General features: G+C 46.1%; 2 protein-coding genes across 6 annotated transcripts in view; both read left to right on the plus strand.

Annotated features, from left to right (window-relative positions):
• The window catches only part of ZNF880 (zinc finger protein 880), a 100441-nt gene that overhangs the window by 55797 nt on the left and 20146 nt on the right, over positions 1-24498 (plus strand). The window lies entirely within an intron of this gene.
• On the plus strand, positions 1860-22928 carry ZNF610 (zinc finger protein 610). Of its 5 annotated transcripts, none has more exons than XM_003916049.3 (6): positions 1860-2124; positions 11396-11624; positions 12844-12925; positions 16595-16721; positions 17163-17291; positions 20838-22263. In XM_003916049.3, exons 3-6 carry the CDS (start codon positions 12863-12865, stop codon positions 21899-21901), a joined length of 1383 nt encoding a protein of 460 aa, XP_003916098.2. In that variant the 5' UTR covers positions 1860-2124; positions 11396-11624; positions 12844-12862; the 3' UTR covers positions 21902-22263. The 5 variants fall into 5 exon arrangements, with proteins under 5 accessions (XP_003916098.2, XP_003916100.2, XP_009193415.2 ...); XM_017952978.3 differs by lacking the exon at positions 1860-2124 and adding an exon at positions 9025-9556; XM_003916051.3 differs by lacking the exon at positions 17163-17291 and having other exon boundaries at positions 20838-22928.

Raw genomic sequence — 24498 nt, forward strand, 5'->3', positions numbered from 1 at the left:
GCCCAGGCTGGCAGCATCCCCCTGGCAAAGGAGGGAGGGACCAGTGCAGACACAGGCAAAGCCTAAGCAAGTACAACGTGGTTGCCTCCCAGGACCTGCACCGCTGCCCTCTGGCTCTGCGGGCAGCCCATAGCAAAATTTCATATGTTATGTCCCAGGCTATATGATTCTCTGCTAAGATTTAAGTAAAATGTAAGAATTTGAAAAACCTCTTTTCTAATAATGACCACTGTTATTATCTCTCTTCTACCCCTGACATAGCTTTCCAAATTCAATTTCAGTAAAGTAGTAACGTCTGAAGGGAGAGCGATCACAGAGGGCCCGTGAATTAGTTACAGAGTAATTAAAAGCTAGGCATGTAAAACCACACATTACCCTTTAAAGGAGAACTTTAAACCTAATTAAATGGTATTTGTTAAATTGAAAGCTAAAAATGCTGTGCCCTTCTCAGAAAGTGAAGAAAAGTTGTATGTAAGTGCAGTGAAAACTTATGCATGAATGAATGTCTTAACCCATTGATTACAGATAGTCTTTGATTTGTACTTGCTAAGAGTCCTAAATTGAGTTCCCCAGCTAGGGAGTCACTGTTTTCAAGACGTTTGCCAGATTAAAATCCATAAACTTGGTCACGTCCCATGGGCCTTCAGCTCCCTGCAGAAAAGAACATGAGTTAAAGTTAAGGAAATCAGAATAAATTATGAATAAGTTGCAGGGCGCGGTGGCTCAAGCCTGTAATCCCAGCACTTTGGGAGGCCGAGACGGGCGGATCACGAGGTCAGGAGACCGAGACCATCCTGGCTAACACGGTGAAACCCCATCTCTACTAAAAATACAAAAAATTAGGCAGGCGTAGTGGTGGGTGCCTGTGGTCCCAGCTGCTCAGGAGGCTGAGGCAGGAGAATGGCGTGAACCCGGGAGGCGGAGCGAGATTCCGTCTCAAAAAAAAAAGCAGTTGGTGGCCTAACATCCTCGGGGACAGGACCCATCGCCCATGCCGACGGAGATGCCGCCGAGCGACGCCGATGGAGATATCCCGGTCGTTCCACCTTGGGCCAGGTAAACACGGATTCCCAGGGTTGGCCTTAACCCTCCAAAGCACTTGGCGTTGTCCCTCGGAAACTCTCTAGAGATGAGCACTCTAGAGATGACTCAGTGGACTGGGAAAGGCAGACCCACTTCAATTGGGGTGGGCACAATCTAATCAGCTGCCAGCAGTCAGAATAAAAGCAGGCAGAAGAACGTGAAAAGAGTAGACGGGCTTAACCTCCCAGCCTACATCTTTCTCCCGTGCTGGAGATAGAGATGATGATGGAAAGGGAGAAGATTTCTATTCTGTTCCGTGGGTCGTCAGCATGAAATCGCACATGCTGCGCAGGCAGGGCTTTGCATTTCACATTTTAACTTGCATCGTCTTCACAGAGAATTCCAGGCCTTTTAAATTAAATTGTTAACATTAGTTTTTATTTACTTATTTATTTTAGGACAGAGTCTACACTGAGTATAGCACTGGGTCTACACTACGCCCAGGCTGGAGTACAGTGGCCATGATAGCTCAGTGTAGACTCGAACTCTTGGGTTGAAGCGGTCCTCCAGCCTCAGCCTCTCGAGTCGCTGGGACTACAGGGGCCTGCCACCACGGCAGGCTTAAAATTCATTTTAATAGCAGGAAATTTCCTGGATCTAATCATCAACCGAGGCTGCTTTGCCCTGGCAGGATCCCAGTTTGCAGACGGCTGAGCTGCTCCAGCTTCACTGCCAGCAAAACCCGGAAAACAGAGGCACCGGGAGCGTGGCCTAGGGAAGCCCCGCCCCGCCCCGCCCCGCCCCGTCCTGCTCTCACGGCGGCGCGCGCAGCTTTTTGCAGACCCGGAAGCGGATCGCGTGGATGGAAGGTCACACCGCAGCGCGTCAGTTTCCCTTTGTTTAGATTCAATCTGGGCTTCCCAGCTCCCCCGCGCTTCTGTACCCGGGATCTGAGAGTCAACACAGACCTTGAAATCCCCGCACCGCTCCCTCCACCCCGTGTAAATTCAGGCGTCTCCGTGAGAGTCCGGCGGTCGCTTCCCTGTGTGTTAAAATTGCTCGGCGACGGGTCCTGTCCCCAGTCGTTCTGCCTTGGGCCAGGTAAACACGGTTTTTCGAGACTCCTTTCCGCTTAAAACTCTTTACTGACCCATCCTTCTGCCCCGCGCTTTTGAAAGTCCTCACCGTAAGGTGGATTCCCGCCCGGGGAGCCTCCCAACCTGGCCCCAGCCCCAGTCCCGGCGGGGGAGGCCGCGTCCTGTGCCGGGTCCTGGGATCCTTGACACCACACGCCTCTAATAATTCAGTCGCCATCCTTTTCCTCCTTGATCCGGGCCTTCCTACTCCCCAGGCCTCGCCTTCCCAGCCATCGCTACTCCTGACCCTGTGGGGACGTGACTTCTGTCTCAAGATATCCAGGATTCTTCCTTCCCAAATTCCATCCCACTAAAAATGTGCTCTTGACGGAGGTGGGCACCTTATTGTACTCCCCTCCCTATGAATATGTGGAGAAAGATGGTGAAAGAGTGGTAGGAAATAGAAAAATTTTGAAAAAGAAGCATGAGGGAGATCCATAAGCAGACGGCAGAGAGTAGCTGAGAGATTTACAGAGACAGTGAATGAAGCCGAGAACGTAGCAGGGGGAGAAAAAGTAGCTGGAGAAATGTAGAGAAAAGCTCGATGTCCAGAGAGATGAAGGGCAGAAAGGTAGGGAGAGGGGCAGAAAGGGGGAGGCTCCTCACACAGAGAGTTTGGGAGAGGAGGAGGGATTTGAAGCCAGGGCAGACAGAACAGCGTGGTGCTGGGACAGCAAGAGCGGGCAGCCGATGACAAGGAGAGCAGAGGGAGAACCACAGCATGGGGAGGCCTGGGATCCGGGGGCACCAGAGAGTGGGGACAAGTGAGTGTAGCAGGGAAGAGGGAATTTAACAGGGAGAACAGAGAGGAAGCAGAGATAGGGAGGGCAAGAAACAGGCAGATGGAAGAGCCTTCCTAGCAAACTAATCAAAATGAGGGGCTTTTGGACCAGGCGCAGTGGCTCTCACTTATAATCCCAGCACTTTGGGAAGCCAAGGTGGGCAGATCACTTAAGGTCAGGAGTTCAAGACGAGCCTGGCCAACGTGGTGAAACCCCGTCTCTACTAAAAATACAAAAATTAGCTACGCATGGTGGCGTGTGCCTGTAATCCCACCTACTTGACTGAGGCACAAGAATCTCTTGATCCCAAGAGGTGGAGGTTGCAGTGAGCCAAGATCGCACCACTGCACTCCAGCCTGGGTAAGAGGGAGACTGTGTCTCAAAAAAAAAAAAAAAAAAAAGGAGGGGCTCTTAGTAAGCATGCTTTTTTTTTTTTTTTTTGAGACGGAGTTTCTCTCTTGTTGCCCTGGCTGGCATGCGATAGTGCCATCTTGGCTCACCACAACCATCGCCTCCCGGGTTCAAGCGATTCTCCTGCCTCAGCCTCTCCAGTAGCTGGGATTACAGGTACCCGCCACCATGCCTGGCTAACCTTGTATTTTTAATAGAGGTGGGGTTTCTCCATGTTGTTCAGACTGGTCTTGAACTCCCAACCTCAGGCGATCCACCCGCCTCGGCCTCCCAAAGTGCTGGGATTACAGGCGTGAGCCACTGGTCCTGGCTGGAAACCATGCTTTTTATCTGCATCTAAACTGAGAGGCAACCATGTGGCACTGCGTCTTTAACCTGTGGAATCTGTACCTGTCTCCAGGTAGACAGTATCAAAATTGAGTTAACTTGTGGGACACACAGCTGCGAGCGTGCCACAGAACTCGTCAGCATGGGCCAGACGCGGTGGCTCACGCCTGTAATCCCCACACTTTGGGAGGGTGATTTGAGCAGATCACTTGAGGTCAGGAGTTCAAGACTAGCCTGGCCAACATGATGAAAAATACAAAAATTGGCTGGGAGTAGTGGCATGTGTCTGTAATCCCAGTGACTCGGGAGGCTGAGGCAGGAGAATCGCTTGAACCCTGGAGGCGGAGGTTGTGGTGAGCTGAGACCGCGCCACTGCACTCCAGCCTGGGCGACAGTGAAACTCCGTCTCAAACTTGGGGAAAACACACATTTTTGGTGACGAGCGGTGTAGTATTCTGTGCTGCATATGAGCGTAGCAAAAACACTATGTTTTTTTCTTACCTCAAACAGTAAAGGGAGGAGACTTGGCCCACTCACCAGTGGCCTGTGATGCCTACTCAGTGGTGACTGGGAATGATCTGTCCCTGCTCCTGGCTGCTGCTGATACTGAGATTGTGCCCCATGTGCCAGCCCCACTCACAGTCCCAGAATGGCATGACATCCTTCCTCATGGTATCATTAATTTTTTTGTCTATAAAATTATTATTATTATTATTTTTTGAGACGGAGTCTCGCTCTGTCACCCAGGCTGGAGTCCAATGGCACAGTCTCCGCTCACTACAACCTCTGCCTCCTGGGTTCAAGCGATTCTCCTGCCTCAGCCTCCCAAGTGTCTGGGACTATAGGCATGTGCCACCACGCCCGGCTAATTTGTGTATTTTTAGTAGAGATGAGATTTCACCATGTTGGCCAGCCTGGTCTCGAACTCCTGACTTCAGGTGATCTGCCCGCCTTGGCCTCCCAAAATGCTGGGATTACAGGCGGGAGCCACTGCTCCTGGCTTAGGAAATTATTTTGGTCAGCATACTGAAGTGGAGGTATTGTCCATTAAAACACACACACACTCACATACTCACTCGCTGAAGCCTTTATTTTCTTTCCATTCTTCAATCTTTAAAACAAAAAATACTGTATTTACATTTCTCCCTGCAGTAAGTACCCCTCTTGCATGCTCTATTTTAAGATCACAGTACACTAAAATCTTGTTTATATTCTGTCTTCAATTCTTGCCCCCAGTTCTTGGTTGACTCCATCTAATCAAGTTATCGCATCCACCCATTCCATTGCTCCAGCCACCTACCTGTTTCTAAATTTATTTTTATTTTTTTAATTTTATTTTTTATTTTTTATTTTTTTGAGACAGAGACTCACTCTGTTGTCAGACTGGAGTGCAGTGGCACTATCTAGGCTTACTGCAACCTCTGCCTCCTGGGTTCAAGCGATTTTCCTGCCTCAGCCTCCTGAGTAGCTGGGATTACAAGCGCACACCACCACGCCTGACTAATTTTTGTATTTTTAGTAGAGACGGGGTTTCACCACGTTGGCCAGGATGGTCTCGATCTCTTGACCTTGTAATCTGCCTGCCTCGACCTCCCAAAGTGCTGGGTTTATAGGCATGAGCCACCGCGACTGGCCCCTAAATTTATTTTTAATTAATTATTTATTTTTTTAAGGGATGGGATCTCACTCTGTTGCACAGGCTGGAGTGCAGTGAGGCAGTCATAGCTCACTGTAACCTCGAACTCCTAGGCTCAAGTGATCCTCCTGCCTCAGTCTCCCAAGTAAGTAGGACTATAGGCGTGTACCACTATGCCTGGCTAATATTTTTATTTATTTACTTATTTATTTGTTTTTGAGACAGAGTCTTGCTCTGTCTCCCAGGCTGGAGTGCAGTGGCATAATCATAGCTCACTGTAACCTCGACCTCCTGGGCTCAAACAGTTCTCCCACCTCAGCTTCCTGAATAGCTGGGACTACAGGCACATGCCAGTATGCCGCTAATATTTTGTTTTTTTTGTAGAGTTGGGGTCTTGCTATGTTGCCTAGGCTGGTCTCAATTTCCTGGGCTCAAGCGAGTCTCCTGTCTCGGCCACCCGGGTAGCCAGGACTACAGGTTCATGCCACTGTGCCATGCTAATATTTTGATTTTTTGTAGAGTTAGGGTCTTGCTGTGTTGTCCAGACTGGTCTTAAACTCCTGAGCTCAAGTGATTTTCCCACCTCAGCCTCCCAAAATGTACCCAGATGGAGGCATCATTCATTAAAACACATTCCTACATACAATAAAGGCTTTATTTTCCTTCTATCTTTAAAACAAAAAATATTATATTAACTACATTTCTTCGTCTAGGAAGTACCCCTCTTCTGTGCTCCCAGAGCTCTGAGATTACAGGGATGAGCCCCTGCACCAGGCTTAATACACTTTTTAAATTTTTGTCCTCATCTTTCTTTCCCTGTCAGCAGCAATTTGCACAGCCGATCACTTCCTCTTCTTTTTTCTTGGCTTTGAAGAGATTCTTCATAATTTAAAAAATCTGTTTAACTTTTTTTTTTTTTTTTGAGACGGAGTCTTACTCTATCACCCAGGCTGGAGTGTAGTGGCACGATCGCAGCTCATTGCAACCTCCGCCTCCCGGGTTTAAGCAATTCTCCCGCCTCAGCCTCCTGTGTAGTCACGAGCTGGGACTACAGGCGCGTGCCACCACACCTGGCTAATTTTTGTATTTTTAGTAGAGACGGAGTTTCACTGTGTTGGCCAGGCTGGTCTTGCACTCCTGACCTTGTGATCCATCCGCCTCGGCCTCCCAAAGTGCTGGGATTACAGGTGTGAGCCACTACGCCTGGTCCCTGTTTAACATTTTTGTCATCACCTTCAGGTCTCCTGAACTGTCTTCTGTGAATATGGGAGTGTCCCACAATTTAGTCCTTAAACCTGTTCTCTCTGCCCACACCCTCTACCTTTCCTTATGATCTCATCTTATGGCTTCAAAACACCACCTGCCTGTCTCAATTTTCCCTCTCTACCCACCCCTCTCCCCTGAATTCCAGAATCCTGTGTCCATTCGCATTCTGGACATCTCTGCTGGGGCATCCACAGGCATCTCCACCTTCATATGTCCAAAAGATACTCCCTGAACTCCCCAAACACCTTGCCCCAGCAGTCCTGTACATCTCGGGTGAGGGACACCCTGTACTTTCTGGGAATTAAGTAAACCTGTCAAACGTTTTTAAAAATAGGAGCTATTTTCTTATTTGTGTTTTCATTTATAATACAAACAATAGCCGGGCGCGGTGGCTCAAGCCTGTAATCCCAGCACTTTGGGAGGCCGAGACGGGCGGATCACGAGGTCAGGAGATCGAGACCATCCTGGCTAACACAGTGAAACCCCGTCTCTACTAAAAAATACAAAAAACTAGCCGGGCGAGGTGGCGGGCGCCTGTAGTCCCAGCTACTCGGGAGGCTGAGGCAGGAGAATGGCGTGAACCCGGGAGGCGGAGCTTGCAGTGAGCTGAGATCCGGCCACTGCACTCCAGCCTGGGTGACAGAGCGAGACTCCGTCTCAAAAAAAAAATACAAACAATAAATCACACATTTATTTACACTCCTGTAATCCCAGCTACTTGGGCTAAGGCAGACAAATCGCTTGAACCCAGGGGGCAGAGGTTGCAGTAAGCCAAGATCACGCCCTGCACTCCAGCCTGTGGGACAGAGTGAGACCCTGTCTCGCAAACACACACACACACAATTAGCTGGGCGTGGTGGCGGCCGCCTGTAGTCCCAACTACTCTGGGAGGCTGAGGCAGGAGAATTGCTTGAACCTGGGAGGCAGAGGTTGCAGTGAGCTGATATGCCATTGCACTTCAGCCTGGGTGACTGAGTGAGATTTTTGTCTCAAAAAAAAAAAAACAAAAAAAGTATTTGCTCGGTTAGGATGGAAATAGGCCTATAAGGAAAAGTACAGTTAATGTCTGAGCTGTACATTGATAGAAGCAGTTTCTTGGGAGAAATGGCATCCAGCCCAGTGGAGACCCGCAAGAACAGGTCATGTCCATACATGCCCGCTAGAGGGCAGTGCTGGTGTTGGTCGAGGCTCCGGAGGTCACCTTGAAGGCTAACGGTGTGATCACTGGAGAACAGCTGACATGCAGCCACCTCTCAGTATAGCCTACAGGTCTTCAGAGAGGCCCCTGACAGCAGAGTGTGCCACAGCCTCGGCTCTCACAGTGACTGTCAACCTCTTGAATTTCCGTGTATTTTGAATTCCAGTAGTCGAGGTCAGAATCTCGTGTATGGGGTCTGAGAAGGTGCCATATAACATTCTCCAGGGGAGGGCGGAGTCCAACCACATTCTCTGGGTGGGAGGGAAGTTTACTCCATTTCTCATCTATGGGGGCTGCTAAGGGGTGATGCATGTCTCATGAAGGAAGGAGGAACGCACTCCAAGTTCTTATCACAGCACACATGTCATTCATGTAGCAAACTATGTAAGTGGAATTATTTGAAACCTACATAACAGGGGGCCCAGGTTTCTCCTGCCTCAGAGGCTTCATCTGGGCTGTCCCTCTGCCTGGAACTCTCTGGCCGCTCAGCTGCTGGTGACAAACACCCTTCCTTCCCCAGGCCTTTGTTCTGGTAGTACCTTCTTAGGATTCTGTGACCCCCCCGCCATAGCCCCCGATTTAACACTCCAGCCTGACCCCACCCCAACTCTCCTCCATTTTGAAGTTCTGTGTTTATTTCTTTCCCTTTTCCTGCCACTGTCTGGATCCTGGTGACAGCAAGGGCCCAAGGGGAGCGAAGAGCCAGAAGCAGGGACTGCGCTGGGCTCAACCCCTCTGGGCGGAGCTCAGTGCTAGCTTCACATTTGAGTGCTGAGGCATTTTGCAGAAACATCTCTTGTGCGTCCTTACAGAGATTCTAATTTCAATACTCAGGTGGAGGCCAGGCCTAATATTTAAAGTTGATGCTACAGTAGTTGCTCCCTATCTGCTGGTTTGATTTCTTGATACTCGAGTCTAACTGTGGTCTGAAAATATGACACAGAAAGTTCCAAAAATGAAGAATGCACAACTTTTAAATTTCCCACCATTCCAAGTAGTATGCTGAAATCTAGCACTGTCCCACTCTGTTTTTGAGGAGTCTCACTCCATCGCCCAGGCTGGAGTGCAGTGGCACAGTATTGGCTCACCGCAACCTCTGCCTCTCGGGTTCAAGCGATTCTCATGCCTCAGCCTCCCAAGTAGCTGGGATTACAGGCATATACCACCACACCTCACTAATTTTTTGTATTTTTAGTAGAGATAGAGTTTCACCATGTTGCCCAGGCTGGTCTTGAACTCCTGAGCTCAGGCAATCCACCTACCTTGGCCTCCCAAAGTGCTAGGATTACAGGTGTGAGCCACTGTACCCAGCCAGTCCCATGCTCTTTTGCCTAGGACTTGAATCATCTCCTTTTCTGGTATATCTAGGCAGTACAGTCATCCCTCAGTATCAGAGGGATTACTTCCATGACCCCTGAGGATACCAAAGTCAAGTGATCTTCAAGTCCTTTATGTAAAGTTGCGCAGTACAGCCATACACTGCATAATGACGTTTTGGTCAACGATCAACTGTATGATGGTGGTTCCATAAGATTACACTGTTACACTGGAGCTGAAAAATTCCTGTTGCCTAGCTACATCAGAGCAGTCATGACGTCATAGTGCAGTGCATTCCTGTGCCTGTGGTGATGCTGGGGGAAACAAACCTGGATCTTTGCCAGGCAGCTTTAACCTGGCTGTGGGTGAGGATGACACTGTGATGCTCTTAGAGGTGGTTCATGAGGAATGGACGAATAAGTTGTTGGAACTGATACAAGAACACATAGCTGAAGAAGAGGTGAGAGGATAGGAAAGTGAAGGAAAGGAAAAAAAAATCCAGGAAATTTCACAGTGAAGGGTTTAGCAGAAACTGGTACAGACCTCAACAAGCTTCTTTAAAAGTTTGAAAACATGAACTCCAACACCAAAAGGTGTTTATTTATTTCTTTATCTTATTTTTTGAGACAGGGTCTTGTTCTGTCACCCAGACTGGAGTGTAGTAGTGTGATCTTGGCTCACTGCAATCTCTGCTTCCCAGGTTCAAGCAATTCTCCTGCCTCAGGTTCCTGAGTAGCTGGGATTACAGGTGCCTGCCATTATGCCCGGCTAATTTTTTTTTTTTTTTTTTTTGAGATGGAGTCTCACTCTGTTACCCAGGCTCGGCTCACTGCAACCTCAGCCTCCTGGGTTCAAGCGGTTCTCCTGCCTCAGCCTCCTGAGTAGCTGGGATTACAGACGTATGCCACCGTGCCCAGCTAATTTTTGTATTTTTAGTAGGGACGAGGTTTCACCATGTTGGTCAGGCTGGTGTCAAACTCCTGACCTCGTGATCTGCCCGCCTCGGCCTCCCAAAGTGCTGGGATTGCAGGCCTGAGCCACAGCACGCGGCCTAATGTCTGTATTTTTAGTAGAGATGGGGATTCACCATTTTGGCCAGGCTAGTCCCAAACTCTTGACCTGGTGTGATCTGCCTGCCTCGGCCTCCCAAAGTTCTGGGGTTACAGGAGTGAGCCACCGCACCCAACCCCAGAAGGTGTTTATTAATGGAAAGGAAAGTTTATGGTGCATTAACTGCTCACAATAACATTTAGGAAGAAAAAATAAGCAAGTAAACCACCATGGATATTTTTCTTCCTATCTCATTTCCTAATCAGCTGATTTTTTTTTTTGAGACCAAGTCTCGCTCTGTCACCAGGCTGGAGTGCAGTGGTGTGGTCTCGGCTCACTGGAACCTCCACCTCCCGGGTTCAAGCGACTCTCCTGCCTCAACCTCCCAAGTAGTTGGGACTACAAGCATGCGCCACCACTCCTAGCTAATTTTTGTATTTTTAGTAGAGATGGGGTTTCACCATGTTGGCCAGGATGGTCTCGATCTCTTGACCTCATGATCCGCCCGCCTCGGCCTCCCAGTGTGCGGGGATTACTGGCATGAGCTACTGCACCAGGCCCTCAGCTGACTTTCAGATTCACACCACAGACGTATTTCTGAAAGGAGTACCTCCTCACCTAGAAGAGCCTCAGGCAAGTTCTTCAAAAGGTATCCAAAAGAAGGCATTGTTGTCCCAGATGACAGCTCCATACATATTATTGCCCCTGAGAATCTTCCAATGGGACAAGATGTGGCACTGGAAGACAATGACATTGATGGTCCTGACCCTGTGTAGGCCTAGGCTAATGTATGTGTTTGTGTCCTGGTTGTTGACAAAAAGTTTAAATGGGGAAAAAAAAATTTTAAATGGGAAAAACTTATAGAATAAAGATATAAAGACAAAATATTTTTGTACAGCTATACAATGTGTGTTTTAAGCTAAATGTTATTACAAAAGTCAGAAAGTTAAATTTAGAAGTTTATAATGTCAAAAAGTTACAGTAAGCTGAGGTTAATTTGTTATTGAGAAAAAAATATTTTTTATGTTAGTGTAGCCTAAATATACAGTAAGTATGTATGTACGTATTTATTTTTGTGACAGCCTCTCACACTGTCGCCCAGGCTGGAATGCAGTCGTGCGATTATGGCTCACTGCAGCCTCAACCTCTTAAGTTCAGGTGATCGTCCCACCACAGCCTCCTGGGTAGCTGGGACTACAGGTGTGTTCCACTATGCCTCAACTTATTTTTTGTACTTTTTTTTTTGTAGACACAGGAGTCTCGCCATGTTGCCCAAACTGGTCTCGAACTTCTGGGCTCAAGCAATCCGCCTGCCTCGTTCTCCAAATGTGCTGAGGTTACAGGCATGAGCCACCACGCCTTTCAGTATTTATAAAATCTACAGTGGTACACAGTTATGTCGTAGGCCATCACATTCGATCACCACACACTCACCGACTCATCCAGAGCAATTTCTAGTCTTGCAAGCACCATTCATGGTAAGTGCCCTAGACAGATGTACCATTTTTTAAACATTTATATCATATTAGTACTGTACCTTTTCTATGTTGAGACATGTTTTTATTTACAAGTACATACCACTGTGTCATAGTTGCCTGTAGTATTCAGTACATAACATGATGTGCAGGTTTTTAGCAATAGGCTATACCATATACCCTAGATGTGTAGTAGACTTAACCATAGTAGACTTAACCTGTAGTAGACATAAACCATCTTGGTTTATGTCGTGCAGTCTGTAATGAAATGGTCTGAAAACACATTTCACAGAACAGGTCCTGTTACTAAGCAGTGCATGACTGTATTTGCGTATAAATTACACACATCCTCCCATAGACTTTAAAAAATCTCTTGATTACTTATAATGGATTGATGAAACTTATAATGGATTAATGAAATTTATAAATGCTATATAGTTGTTATACTCTGTTGTTTTCTTGTATTATTTTCATTGTTTGTTACTTTTTGGTTTCTTTCCCCTTTTTTTGTAATTATTTCAGTCTGTCGTTGGTTGAATCTCTGGATTTGGACCCTAGAAATCCTGAGGGCCGAGTGTAGACTCTGTCTGCCCATTAGTCAGTGAATAGTCTTTTTGATCTGGTCCACTTTTGGGGTATCTCAGTCCTTTTGCTTTAGTATTCCCCGAGCATGTGAATATTGATGCTGGCAGTTTGGATATGCCAGTGAGAAGCTGTTACATGCATAATTTAAGTGGAGTAAATAGAGGTCAGTACTGTTTGAGGTTCCAGGCATCCACTGGGCATCTTGGAACATATGCCCCATGGATAAGGAGATTCCACTGTGTTCTGTGTATGGCGCTGAGCACCGAGGCTCTATGTCCTCCAGTTCTGAGGGATTATATGAGCCTGGGCTCCACAGAGAGGGGAGGGGGGCTGTGCTCTCCGTGGAGTTTGGTCACAGCTGGGTCTGTTCCCTGAATGAGGCGGCTCAGTCCAGCCCAGCTCCGTACTGCTGCAGCGTGCGTGCGGGCTTCTCCAGGAGGGAAACGAGTCCTGAATAAACAAGGAAAAACTTCACTCGTTCTTCTGGTAGGAGTTTCTTGTCCCTGCATCAACTCTGGTGCAGTGGGCAGCAGAGGACATTTTCCACAGGGTGAGGTCTCACCTGTGTGTGTGGTTGTGGCACAGGAAGGGGAACGTGTTGATTCTGAGCAGTAATCAGCCTATTTTTGACATTTAGGATTGACTTCTAAACAGTCATGCTATGCGATGAAGAAGCCCAGAAGAGGGAAGCAAAGGAGTCAGGGATGGCTCTTCCTCAGGTAAACTGATATTCTCAGCGGATTTTTCTATCTCTGTTTCTTTCTGAAATGTCTGAAGTGTCCTGCTTGACAGGTTTGCTCACCCTCACCCTCTCATCTCGCTTAGCTTCCATCTCTTGTGACCCAGTGACATGAACTTGGGAAGAGGCTGCCCTGGGCATGGGCCTGGGAAGGGCTCACACCAGACATGGATGGAGACGGGGTGAGGGTCCCGTGGTGTCAGGGCTGTTGGGCAGCAGGGACTGTTCAGGGGCCACATCTGGATGCACTGTCTGGTCTCTGTGGACCAGGATTAGAGCAGCTGCCACTGGAAGTCACGTATTCATGTGCACAAGTACCTGGTAAATTCTGGAAAAGGAGTTCAGGAAGGAGAAATATTTTCTGTCTGATTTTTACTACATTTGAAGCTAAACACCTTTCCTACTTTCTTGTGTCTGGCTTGGTTCAGAGAGGACCTTCTTTCTTCTTTCTCAGCACGGCCCTCCCATGGAGAGCGGTGTTCCTGCAGGGAGTCTTGTACAGCATCTGGGTTAGGTGAAAAAAAGCTGTAATTTTGAACAGAGATTGAAGCAGCATTTTTTTTGTCATTAAAGAGGTAGAAATTATATTCATTCTTGTTCAGCAATTATTGTTATATTTTTTATGTTAAACATCAAATTATGTATATATTTGTTTTTTTGTTTTTTTTTTTTTTTTTTTTGAGACGGAGTCTCGCTCTGTCACCCAGGCTGGAGTGCAGTGGCCGGATCTCAGCTCACTGCAAGCTCCGCCTCCCGGGTTTACAACATTCTCCTGCCTCAGCCTCCCGAGTAGCTGGGACTACAGGCACCCGCCACCTCGGCTGGCTAATTTTTTGTATTTTTTAGTAGAGACGGGGTTTCACCATGTTAGCCAGGATGGTCTCGATCTCCTGACCTCGTGATCCGCCCATCTCGGCCTCCCAAAGTGCTGGGATTATAGGCTTGAGCCACCGCGCCCAGCCTATATTTGTTTTATAGAAGACACCAAACGTGCAGCTTAGGCCATCAAATACCAAGTCTCCCCTGCCCTGCCCTGTGTGGTTTCCCACCCTCCCTGCATCTCACTGGCGACCCACTGCTGTCAGCTCTGTGGCAAGAGCGAGAGCAAGTCCTGTAGAAATTTATTTTTACGCATTGGCCGGGCACAGTGGCTCATGCCTGTCATCCCAGCACTTGGGACGCCGAGGCGGGCAGATCACCTGAGGTCAGGAGTTTGAGACCAGCCTGGCCAACATAGTGAAACCTTGTCTCTACTAAAAATACAAAATTAGCCTGGCGTGGTGGTGCACACCTGTAATCCCAGTTACTCGGGAGGCTTAGGCAGGAGAATCCCTTGAACCCAGGAGACGGAGGTTTCAGTGAGTTGAGATTGCGCCATTGCACTCCAGCCTGAGCGACAGAGCGAGACTCTGTCTCAAAAGAAAAAGAAAAAGAAAATAAATCAGTCACCTCTCGTTTTTTTGTGCTTGGCGTGGTTCAGGGACCACGCGCACCAATCAGCCCAGGAGGAGTCTCTGGAGGTCCTGAGCTTTGTCTGCGATGTGTCCTCTCTGGACTTTGCTTGTCACCTCCTCACTGAAGAGGGTGACCAGGTTCTGCTCAGGAGCTCCCCTTTCTGCACCTGCTTTGCGCCTGTGTGAGGCCATAGGAAGCTGGGGTCCGCACTGCCACCTAGTGTCTGCCTGCGTTACTGCGGGCTCTGATTTATGCTAGTACCTTTGTTCTCAGTGGCTTCCTGATCTGGGGCGCTGTTACTTCAGAGCTTCTGTTCAACCAAGACAGAACGTTGTCCTTCAGGAGAAGTCTGGAGTTTGTGGTTTCCTCTGGATGATGGCACATCATGCCTGAGCAGGGGCTCAGGCTAATGTGTTCATGCATTTTCCCACTGGGCTCCCAGCAGGTTGACTTGGTGCTTCTTTGGGGTGCAGGAACTTGCTAAGGGCCTTCTACATTTCTCACAAAGCCAGTTGGTCTGTGTATTGTTTAATTTTTGTCTCCATGGGGACAGAAAGGTCTGTGGCTTCGTATTCCTCTATCTTGCTGACATTACTCTTTTAGTAGAGTTGCGGGTTTCGTACACAGGTCTGGAATGTCTTTTAGTTAGGGGCCATGTATATTTGCTAAGGGAGAGGTAGGATTTTCTTGTGTGTGTGTCATTTATAATTAGTGCTGCTAAAGAAGGACACTTGTTTTCTTTCTTTCTTTTTTTTTTTTTTGAGATGGAGTGTTTTACTCTTGTTGCTGAGGCTGGAGTGTAATGGCATGAACTCGGCTCACTGCAACCTCTGTCTCCCAGGTTCAAGCAATACTCCTGCCTCAGCCTCCCGAGTAGCTGGGATTACAGGCATGCACCACAACGCCTGGCTAATTTTGTATTTTTAGTAGAGACGGGTTTCTCTGTGTTGATCAGGCTGGTCTCGAACTCCCCACCTCAGGTGATCTGCCCGCCGTGGCCTCCCAAAGTGCTGGGATTACAGGCATGAGCCACTGTGCCCGGTCGAAACTTGTTTTCAATATATTCGTATTAGTTAAAATGCCTAAATGGCATTCTTTGTTTTGGTTACAATCCTGTCATTCGTTAGTTCTAACAGATCCTGCTTTTTCCTGCTTCCTATCCCCACTTTTTTTGTTTTTTTTCCTGTTTTTTTCCACTGCTTCTGGTCCCTGATCAGGCATCCAGTTGTGACTGGCTGCAGCACAGACCTGCACCCTTTTCCTGGCCTTAAATTAGAGGAAGTGCATCCCATGTTTACTGCTGATTATGACATTTTATGAGATGTTCTTGTTTAATATCATTTTTTTTGGTTTGTTTGTTTTCCAATTTCATTCTTGGCCTGAGTATTAATTATCTAGTAATTTCTTAAGGTATGTGCTGCTGAGATATTGTCTATGACCTTTATTTGTTTGTTTGTTTGTTTGTTTTTTGAGACGGAGTTTCACTCTTGTCGCCCAGGCTGGAGTGCAATGGCGCGATCTTGGCTCACTGCAACCTCCGCCTCCCAGGTTCAAGCAATTCTCCTGTCTCAGCCTCCCGAGTAGCTGGCATTACAGGCGCCCAGCACCATGCCTGGCTAATTTTTGTATTTTTAGTAGAGAAGGGGTTTCACCATGTTGGCCAGGCTCGTCTCAAACTCCTAACCTCAGGTGATCCATCTGCTTTGGCCTTCCAGAGTGCTGGAATTACAGGCGTGAGCCACTGCACCCGTCCTATTTGTTAAATTAGTGTATAATATTCTTCAATTTTGTGTCATGTATCACTGTTTTATTAATGAAATAAATCAATAAACTCCATTGGCGTTTGCTAATACCTACCTATGTAGACTTTAATGGACAAAAGTGTATTTGTAGGGCAGGGTTAGTGGTGTATGCCTATAATCCCACCTTCTCGGGAGGCTGGGGAAGGATTAAACTCTTCCCTTGAATCTAGGAGTTTGAGCTCTTTCTGGGCAACCTAGTAAAACCCCATCTGAATTTTTAAAAATACTATATATTTTTGAATGTGAGTATTTACTAGAGATTGGAGTTGAAGTTTCTATGTTTTTTAATGATCTGCCATTTTCAATAGCTTAATATTCAAAAATGTTTATAAACTAAATTGCGTACAATTTATACATTTTTAGTGTTGCAAACAATGCGGTCCTCATTTTAGGGACACTTGACGTTCATGGACGTGGCCATCGAATTCTCTCAGGAGGAGTGGAAATGCCTGGACCCTGGACAGAGGGCTTTGTACAGAGACGTGATGTTGGAGAACTACAGGAACCTGGTCTCCCTGGGTGAGGATAACTTCCCTCCGGAAGCCGGGATCTGCTCTCATCTATCTTTGCATTTTCTCTTGGTTGCCTCTTAGGAGCCCCTAAATTGCTTAACTGAGGTAGAAACCTTGTTGACTCAAATGAAAAGTTCTATTATGCTCTCTGGATTTGAAATGTGTCCTGTCTTCAGATGATCTGCCCCCTTCATGATATGTCATTAGGTGGCACCAGATAACCAGTTCTCTGTTTTCTCCCCTGTGCTTACAAGTCAGTAGTTCTTGGAAGAGATCTCGATGTCTACATATTACAGTATTCCCTAAGCATTCAGAAGGAGCCAGTCTGTGGGTGAACTTGTGAAATATTATTCTTGATCCATTTGCAATATCCCCTCTCTTACCTAAACATAGGGCTTGGATTTTGGAAATGCCCCAGCACATCTTGTTTCTTTCTTTTTATTAACAGGAATCTGTCTTCCTGACCTAAGTATTATTTCCATGTTGAAGCAAAGGAGAGAGCCCTTGACTCTGCAGAGTGAAGTTAAAATAGTAAAAAATCCAGATGGAAGGGAATGTGTCAGAAGCGTGAACACAGGTAACAGCTCTGATGGGCAGTGTGGAAGCCATAGTTTTTATTTTTTTATTTTTGAGCCAGGGTGTTCCGCTATTACCCAGGCTGTAGTGCAGTGGCAGTCACAGCTCACTGCAGCCTCAAACTCCTGGACTCAAGCAATCCTCCTGCCTTGGCCTCCCAAAGTTGTAGATTACAGATTACAGCTACTGCACCTTGCAAAGCCATACTATTTTTTTTTTTTTTGAGACATTGTCTCGCTCTGTTGCCCAGGCTGGTGTGCAGTGGTGTGATCTCAGCTCACTGCAACTTCTGCCTCCCAGATTCAAGCAATTCTCCTGCCTCAGCCTCCCCAGTAGCTGGGATTACAGGCATGTGTCACCACACCCAGCTAATTTTTGTACTTTTAGTAAGGACGCGGTTTCACCATGTTGGTCAGGCTGTTCTCAAACTCCTGACCTCAAGTGATCTGCCTCCCTCAGCCTCCCAAAGTCCTGGGATTACAGACGTGAGCCACCACAGCCAGCCCATACTAACTCTTAAAAGAGTGTGTGGGAAACTCTCTATAGGTGGGACGTTCTGTGAGAAAAGAAAAGTTTAAATCCTAGGCATTCTGAATGGAAATATTCTTTGCTCTCTCATTCAGCTCTACAAATGTGTAATAGTTTCATCTTTTCACCCGTGAGTGGTGTTCCAGCCCAGACACAAAAGCAAAGTCTTTATCATGATGGACAGCACCCTGTCATGTGGCTTCTATGAACTTCCGTTCCATGATTCTGAAGAACACAGGGAGCATTGTTGCTACGGGTCTCTTTCGCCTGTGGTCTTTCTTTCTGTGCTTGATTCCATCTGATGCTCAGTTTCTGTCCCTATAGGTCAAAGCTGAGGTCTTCATAGACCTACCCCCTTGACCTATTCCTGGTCCACCCCATTTCCTGTACTGGGAAGACGTAATCAGGAAATGGGAAAACACGAGCTACTCTTTTTTGCATCTGGGTCCTGGAAACTACAGGTGCCTCCAGCCCCCTCTGCCTGTTCAGGTCTGTTTGAGATGGGAAAAAGCCAGTGATTTTCCTATTCTCACATGCCACTCAGCACAGAACATTTCACTTCTGGTCACCAAAATGTGTGGGGATTTCTCCCCATCAACAAATAATTTTTCACTGGATCTTTACTGGGTTTTCTATAATTCGTTTCTAACACTGTCTACCTGGAGTTAGAATCAGATCCCACAGGCTGAGAGTCGCCCACCTCAGCCACCACTTGCTAGTAGTAGGTTGTCACCTTTCCGTCTGACCAACCAGCTGTAAGTTGGGTTCCCTCAACCCCCTTCTTGGGTTGATTACTTTGCTAGGGTGGCTCACAGAACTCAGTGAAACACTTTTTTAGGTTCATTGGTTCATGATGAAGTATGTTTCTAAGGATACAGATGGACAGCCAGATGAGGAGATTCACAGGGCAAGGCACATGGGAAGAGTCACCGGGTGTGCCACCCTCCAGGCACCTGCATGTCTTCAGCATTTGGAAGCTCATGACCCCATAGTTCAGGGATCTTTATGGAGGCTTCATCACATAGGCGTGACTGATATTAACTCAATCTCCAGCCCCTCTCCTAGAAGATAGTGGGTGAGGCTGACAGTTTCATGCTTCTAAGTATGGCCTGGTCTTTCTGGTGATCAGCCCCATCCAGGAACCCACAAAGGTTGCCTCATTAGAGCAGATCACACTCACACCACCCAGGACATCCCAAGGTCTTTGGAGCTCTGTGTCAGGAACCGGGGAATAGACCAATGTATGCATTTCTTCTTATTCCACAAGGACCCTCAGCCATTCTTCAGTTGTGCTTCATCCACACTTTACTGCTGTGTGTCACAGGGGAGTAGGTGGCTCTTCTGAGATGGTTACTCAGCTGAGTGGGAAAGACAGTCAACAGAAAGACCCCGTGTTGGATCCCTAGATCCTCGTGGGGAGCATGGCACAAAATAGCCACCGGACGATGCCTCTGGTTTTAACACTACCGTCATTTGTTCAAACCACTGTTACTTTCATCTTGTACCTTTCCATGTATTACAAATCAACTTGGTTTTTGTATATTTAATCAGCAGTTGTATATTTCATATGATACTCTTTGTGTTTATTATTTTGTATCTGTGGGGCTATAGTATCAGGGAATGGCCCATTGGTTTATATATTTATGAGTTTTTTTTTTTTTTTAATGGCACAGGGTATGCCTCAGCAGGAGATTCTCTAAAACCTATAGACACTCCAGAAATGTTTGAATGGGAGTTTAAATATTTGTTTTCCTTCGTTTTACCTGACTTAGTAGCTACTATTAAACAGCACTTTTGCCAATTAAATTTGTTACAGTGTATAATATGGAAATTTTTCATATCTTAAGAATATGCTGTTTTAAAGTTATTGCCATCTTAATCTCAGAAATACCATTACGTTGACTTGCCATAATTTGTTATTTAAGACTGAGGGGCAAAACTCAGACCATATCTTCCTCTGTCTGGTCTTGCACCACACAACAAGAAACACAGAAAACTTACGTGACCGAATGTGAGTTTTCTTCCACCAATGAGCAGTCAGTTCTGCAGCGGATACTCACTGGGTTCCCTTGGATTCGATTCTGATGCTGTGTACCTGGAGAGCACATCACATCCCACAGGTTGAGGGCTCAGTCTCCAATACTGCCCCCTTTCAGACACTGGTCATAAGTCCAGACCTCTGCAACTTTCGACCAACCAGCTTCAAAAGTTGGGGTTCCCATTGCTCTCTCTTTGGGTTTGATTAATTTGCTAGAGTGGTTCACAGAACTCATGGTAATACATACTTAACATTTACAGGGTTTATTATACAGAGTATTTTAAAGGATCCAGGCCCGGCATGGTGGCTCACATCTGTAACCCAAGAATTTTTTGAGGCTGAGGTGGGCGGATTGCTTGATCCCAGGAGTTTGAAACCAGCAACATAATGAGACCTTATTTCTACAAAAAATTTAAAAATTAGCCAGGCACGATAGTGCATACCTTGTAGTCTCAGCTACGCAGGAGGATGCTTGAGCCCAGGAGCTTAAGGCTGCTGTGAGCTGTGATCACGCCACTGCACTGCAGCCTGGGTGACAGAGCAAGACCTTATTCTAAGTAGATAGAGAAGGATAAATTAACAGATGGAGAGATCATAGGGTCAGGTCTGGGAGGGTCCCCAGCACAAGAGCTTTATGCATATATTATACTATTACTAATGTCTATACAACTGCTCTTAAATGTCTTATTTTCTCTAAGAGACTCATCCCTCCTTTTTCTGAGAAGCTTTCAGTTTCTGCTCTATTTCTCTGCCCTTAATCTTTCTCAAAGTCACCCATAATCCTCCCGAGTCCTGCCGATTCCCCACTGCTCCAATGCATCACGTCACCCCCTTGTGTTTTCAGCTCTCACAATGTGACATCCAAAGTATGCTGATACTTCTTCCAATGTCTGAGTTGAGTGAGGCAGATTCTAGTCCCTGCACCAGACTGGAAACATGCCAGAATCATGGGTTCATGTTCTACTCTTTCTTCTTTTCTAGGGAGGAGCTGTATATTGGGAAGCAATGCAGAAAACAAGCCTACTAAAAATCAACTTGGATTTACCCTTGAGTCACATCTGTCTGAACTGCAGCTGTTTGAAGCTGGAAGGAAAATTTTTGGAAGGAATCAAGTTGAAAAGTTTACAAACCATCGTTCCTCAGTTTCACCACTGCCAAAAACTCCTTCTACTTTCACGACACACATGTTTAATAAATATAGGAATGATTTTATTGATTTCCCATTACTCCCACAAGAAGAGAAAGCATACGTTAGAGGAAACTCTTATGAATGTAGTGAAGATGGTGAAGTTTTTAGAGTCCCTGCAAGCCTTACTAACCATCAAGTAATCCATAATGCAGAGAAACCTTACAAATGTACTGAATGTGGCAAGGTCTTCAGTCGCAATTCACATCTTGTAGAACATTGGAGGATTCATACTGGACAGAAGCCTTACAAATGTAGTGAATGTGACAAGGTGTTTAATCGCAATTCAAACCTTGCACGACATCAAAGAATTCATACTGGAGAGAAGCCTCACAAATGTAACGAATGTGGCAAAGCATTTAGAGAGTGTTCAGGGCTTACTACCCATCTTGTAATCCATACTGGAGAGAAACCTTACAAATGCAATGAGTGTGGCAAGAACTTCAGACACAAATTTTCTCTAACCAATCATCAGAGAAGTCACACGGCAGAAAAACCTTACAAATGTAATGAGTGTGGCAAGGTCTTTAGTCTGCTTTCATACCTTGCACGGCATCAAATAATTCATAGTACAGAGAAGCCCTACAAATGTAACGAATGTGGAAGAGCGTTTCGCAAGCGTCCGGGCCTTATGGCCCATCTTCTAACCCATACCGGGGAGAAACCTTACAAATGTAATGAATGTGACAAAGTCTTTGGGCGCAAATTATACTTAACGAACCATCAAAGAATTCATACTGGAGAGAGACCTTACAGGTGTAATGCCTGTGGCAAGGTCTTCAATCAAAATCCACACCTTTCACGCCATCGGAAAATTCATGCTGGAGAGAATTCACTGCGTACCCTACAGAGGCAATGAATGTGGCAAAGTCTTTAGTTACAGTTCACACCTAGCACAGCATTGGAGGACTCAGGAGAAAAACCTTACAAATATAAATGTGGCAAAGAATTTAGTTTGCCTTCAAGCCTCATCACCCGTCTCTTGATCTATGCTGAAAGGAAACCTTACAAATGTAAAGTTAGTAACATATACACACACACATACAAATAATAAAGAGAGAAGAGTTATATCAGAATAGAGCATTTAATGAAAACTACCAGTATAGCATATTCTTAAGTAGGATTCACGTTTAACTGCTGGCACTATAATTTGTAACTCTTTGATTTAGAATGTACATACTTCTCAAGTTTTAAGTAACAAAGTTTAGAGGGTTTTTTTTTCCTTTTTTTTTTTTTTTTTGAGACCAAGTCTCGCTGTATCACCGAGGCTGGAGTGCAGTGGCATGATCTTGACTCACTGCAACCTCTGCCTCCCGGGTTCAAGCGATTCTCCCGCCTAGCCTCCTCAGTAGCTGGGATTACAGGCATGCACCACTACTGCCCAGCTAATTTTTGTATTTGTAGTAGAGACGGGGTTTCCCCATGTTGGCCAGGCTGGTCTCAAACTCTTGACCTCAAGTGATCCACTGGCCTTGGCCTCCCAAAGTGCTGGGATTACAGGTGTGAGCCACAGTGCTTGGCCTTGTTTAACTTTTTCTTAGTGGGAATGAATCACATCCTTTCTATAACATTGTTTAATCTTACCTCAGGAGGATACTTTATAGTAGAGAATAATGTCCCATTAGGATTTTAAGGTTGAAGCAGCCAGAACAATGTGTGTGTGTGTGTGTGTGTGAGAGACAGAGACAAAACAACATATGCTTTTGGGTGCATATACTTAGGTAAATATGATTTTGAGTAATTACACTTAGTACTTGAGTTAGTCTCTGTGTACTCTGGCGAAGGATGCTTATGTGGGTAAAGTCAAAATCACTTTGTGAATAGCAGTGCAATGTCAGCCTTGTACACCCTCAAATGTGCATCACTGTTAATGAGTATGCCCTGTATTATGTTTCTATATGCCTCTTTCTTGTGTGCCAAATAAGACCTATGGCATGTACCTTCATTTTCATGCAGCAAAAATAAATAGTAATATGACAAATATTAGGAAATAGAAAGGGGCCGGGCGCGGTGGCTCACGCCTATAATCCCAGCACTTTGGGAGGCCGAGGCAGGTGGATTAGCTGAGATCGGGAGTTTGAGACCAGCCTGACCAACATGGAGAAACCCTGTCTCTACTAAAAATACAGAATTAGCCAGGCGTGGTGGCACATGCCTGTAATCCCAGCTACTTGGGAGACTGAGGCAGGAGAATCACTTGAACCTGGGAGGCAGAGGTTGCAGTGAGACGAGATCGTGCCATTGCACTCCAGCCTGGGCAACAAGAGCGAAACTCCATCTCAAAATAAATAAATAAATAAATAAGTATGGGTTGAAGGTAAAAATACTGTAACATGGTCGGGTGTGGGGGCTCACGCCTGTAATCTCAGCACTTTGAGAGGCTGAGTTGGGCGGATCATGAGGTCAGCAGATCAAGACTATCCTGGCCAACATGGTGAAACCCCATCTCTACTAAAAATACAAAAAAAAAAATAGCTGGGTATGGTGGTGGGCACCTGTAATCCCAGCTACTTGGGAGGCTGAGGCAGGAGAATCGCTTGAACCTGGGAGGCAGAGGTTGCAGTGAACTGAGATTGCACCACTGCACTCCAGCCTGGCGACAGAGCAAGGCTCTGTCTCAAAAACAAACAAAAACTACTGTAACACAATTTCTTTTTGTACTTGTAGTGTTCAGTGAGACCATTTGAAAACATTAATGTTCATCCATTTTCTTTTAAGTCGAAGCACACATAAAGGAAATTTTGTTTTGGTACATTAACTAGAAACTTCATATAGTCACCCTCAACTTTTTTGGTGATTTGAATTTTTGACTACTTTTCTGGAACTTGTTTGAAGTCCCCCTAAGGTTTGGCTTGGATCTTGAGAATGATGATCCCATACACTGATATGGTTTGAGAGTGTTTTATTATATAATGAGGCTTTGTGGGGGAAAGCAGGGTGTACTTTTCCAGCTGTTCCAAAGGTGGCTTCAGAGAACTGGGATAGGTGATGGGCTTGGGGTATCATGATTGCTAAAGGGTAGGGCTGGGGCGGGGGTACCCCCTTGTGGTTTGAACTTCCAGTTGGTTCCAAAGGAGTGGGCACTGAGGCTTTATTATCAGTTGACCAGATGGGCAGAATAGGAAGAGGGAGTGCAGAGGTGTAAAAGGCGTTAGTGTTCAGACATCACAAAATGCAGTGAACTCTAGTACAACACTGAGTGCTTCCTCTGGAACTCCTGCCATCTTGGTTAGGAAAGACCCCCAATTTTCTTCATGGTAATATCTTACTATATTCCTTTTATGGATACAGATACAGATCTCATTGCACAATATGATTGTTGAAAATGCTTGTGAAATAGAGTTTAGTAAAATTGCCTAAGGTTTTTGTTTTTGTTTTTGTTTTACAGTAGTTCAATGAAAATTATTGTGGGGAAGTGTTTATAATATGACACCATATAATTTCATAATATCTACA

This window comes from Papio anubis, chromosome 20 (genome assembly GCF_008728515.1).
Source record: "Papio anubis isolate 15944 chromosome 20, Panubis1.0, whole genome shotgun sequence".
In the NCBI taxonomy this organism is placed as follows: Eukaryota; Metazoa; Chordata; class Mammalia; order Primates; family Cercopithecidae; genus Papio; species Papio anubis.

Bases quoted from the DNA above. Each gene is read 5' to 3' on its own strand.
- ZNF610 (XM_003916049.3), top strand. From the start codon at position 12,863: ATGCTATGCGATGAAGAAGCCCAGAAGAGGGAAGCAAAGGAGTCAGGG. The intron at 16,722-17,162 runs GTGAGGATAACT...TTTTATTAACAG, and splicing joins CAGGAACCTGGTCTCCCTGG to GAATCTGTCTTCCTGACCTA. The intron at 17,292-20,837 runs GTAACAGCTCTG...CTTCTTTTCTAG, and splicing joins TGTCAGAAGCGTGAACACAG to GGAGGAGCTGTATATTGGGA.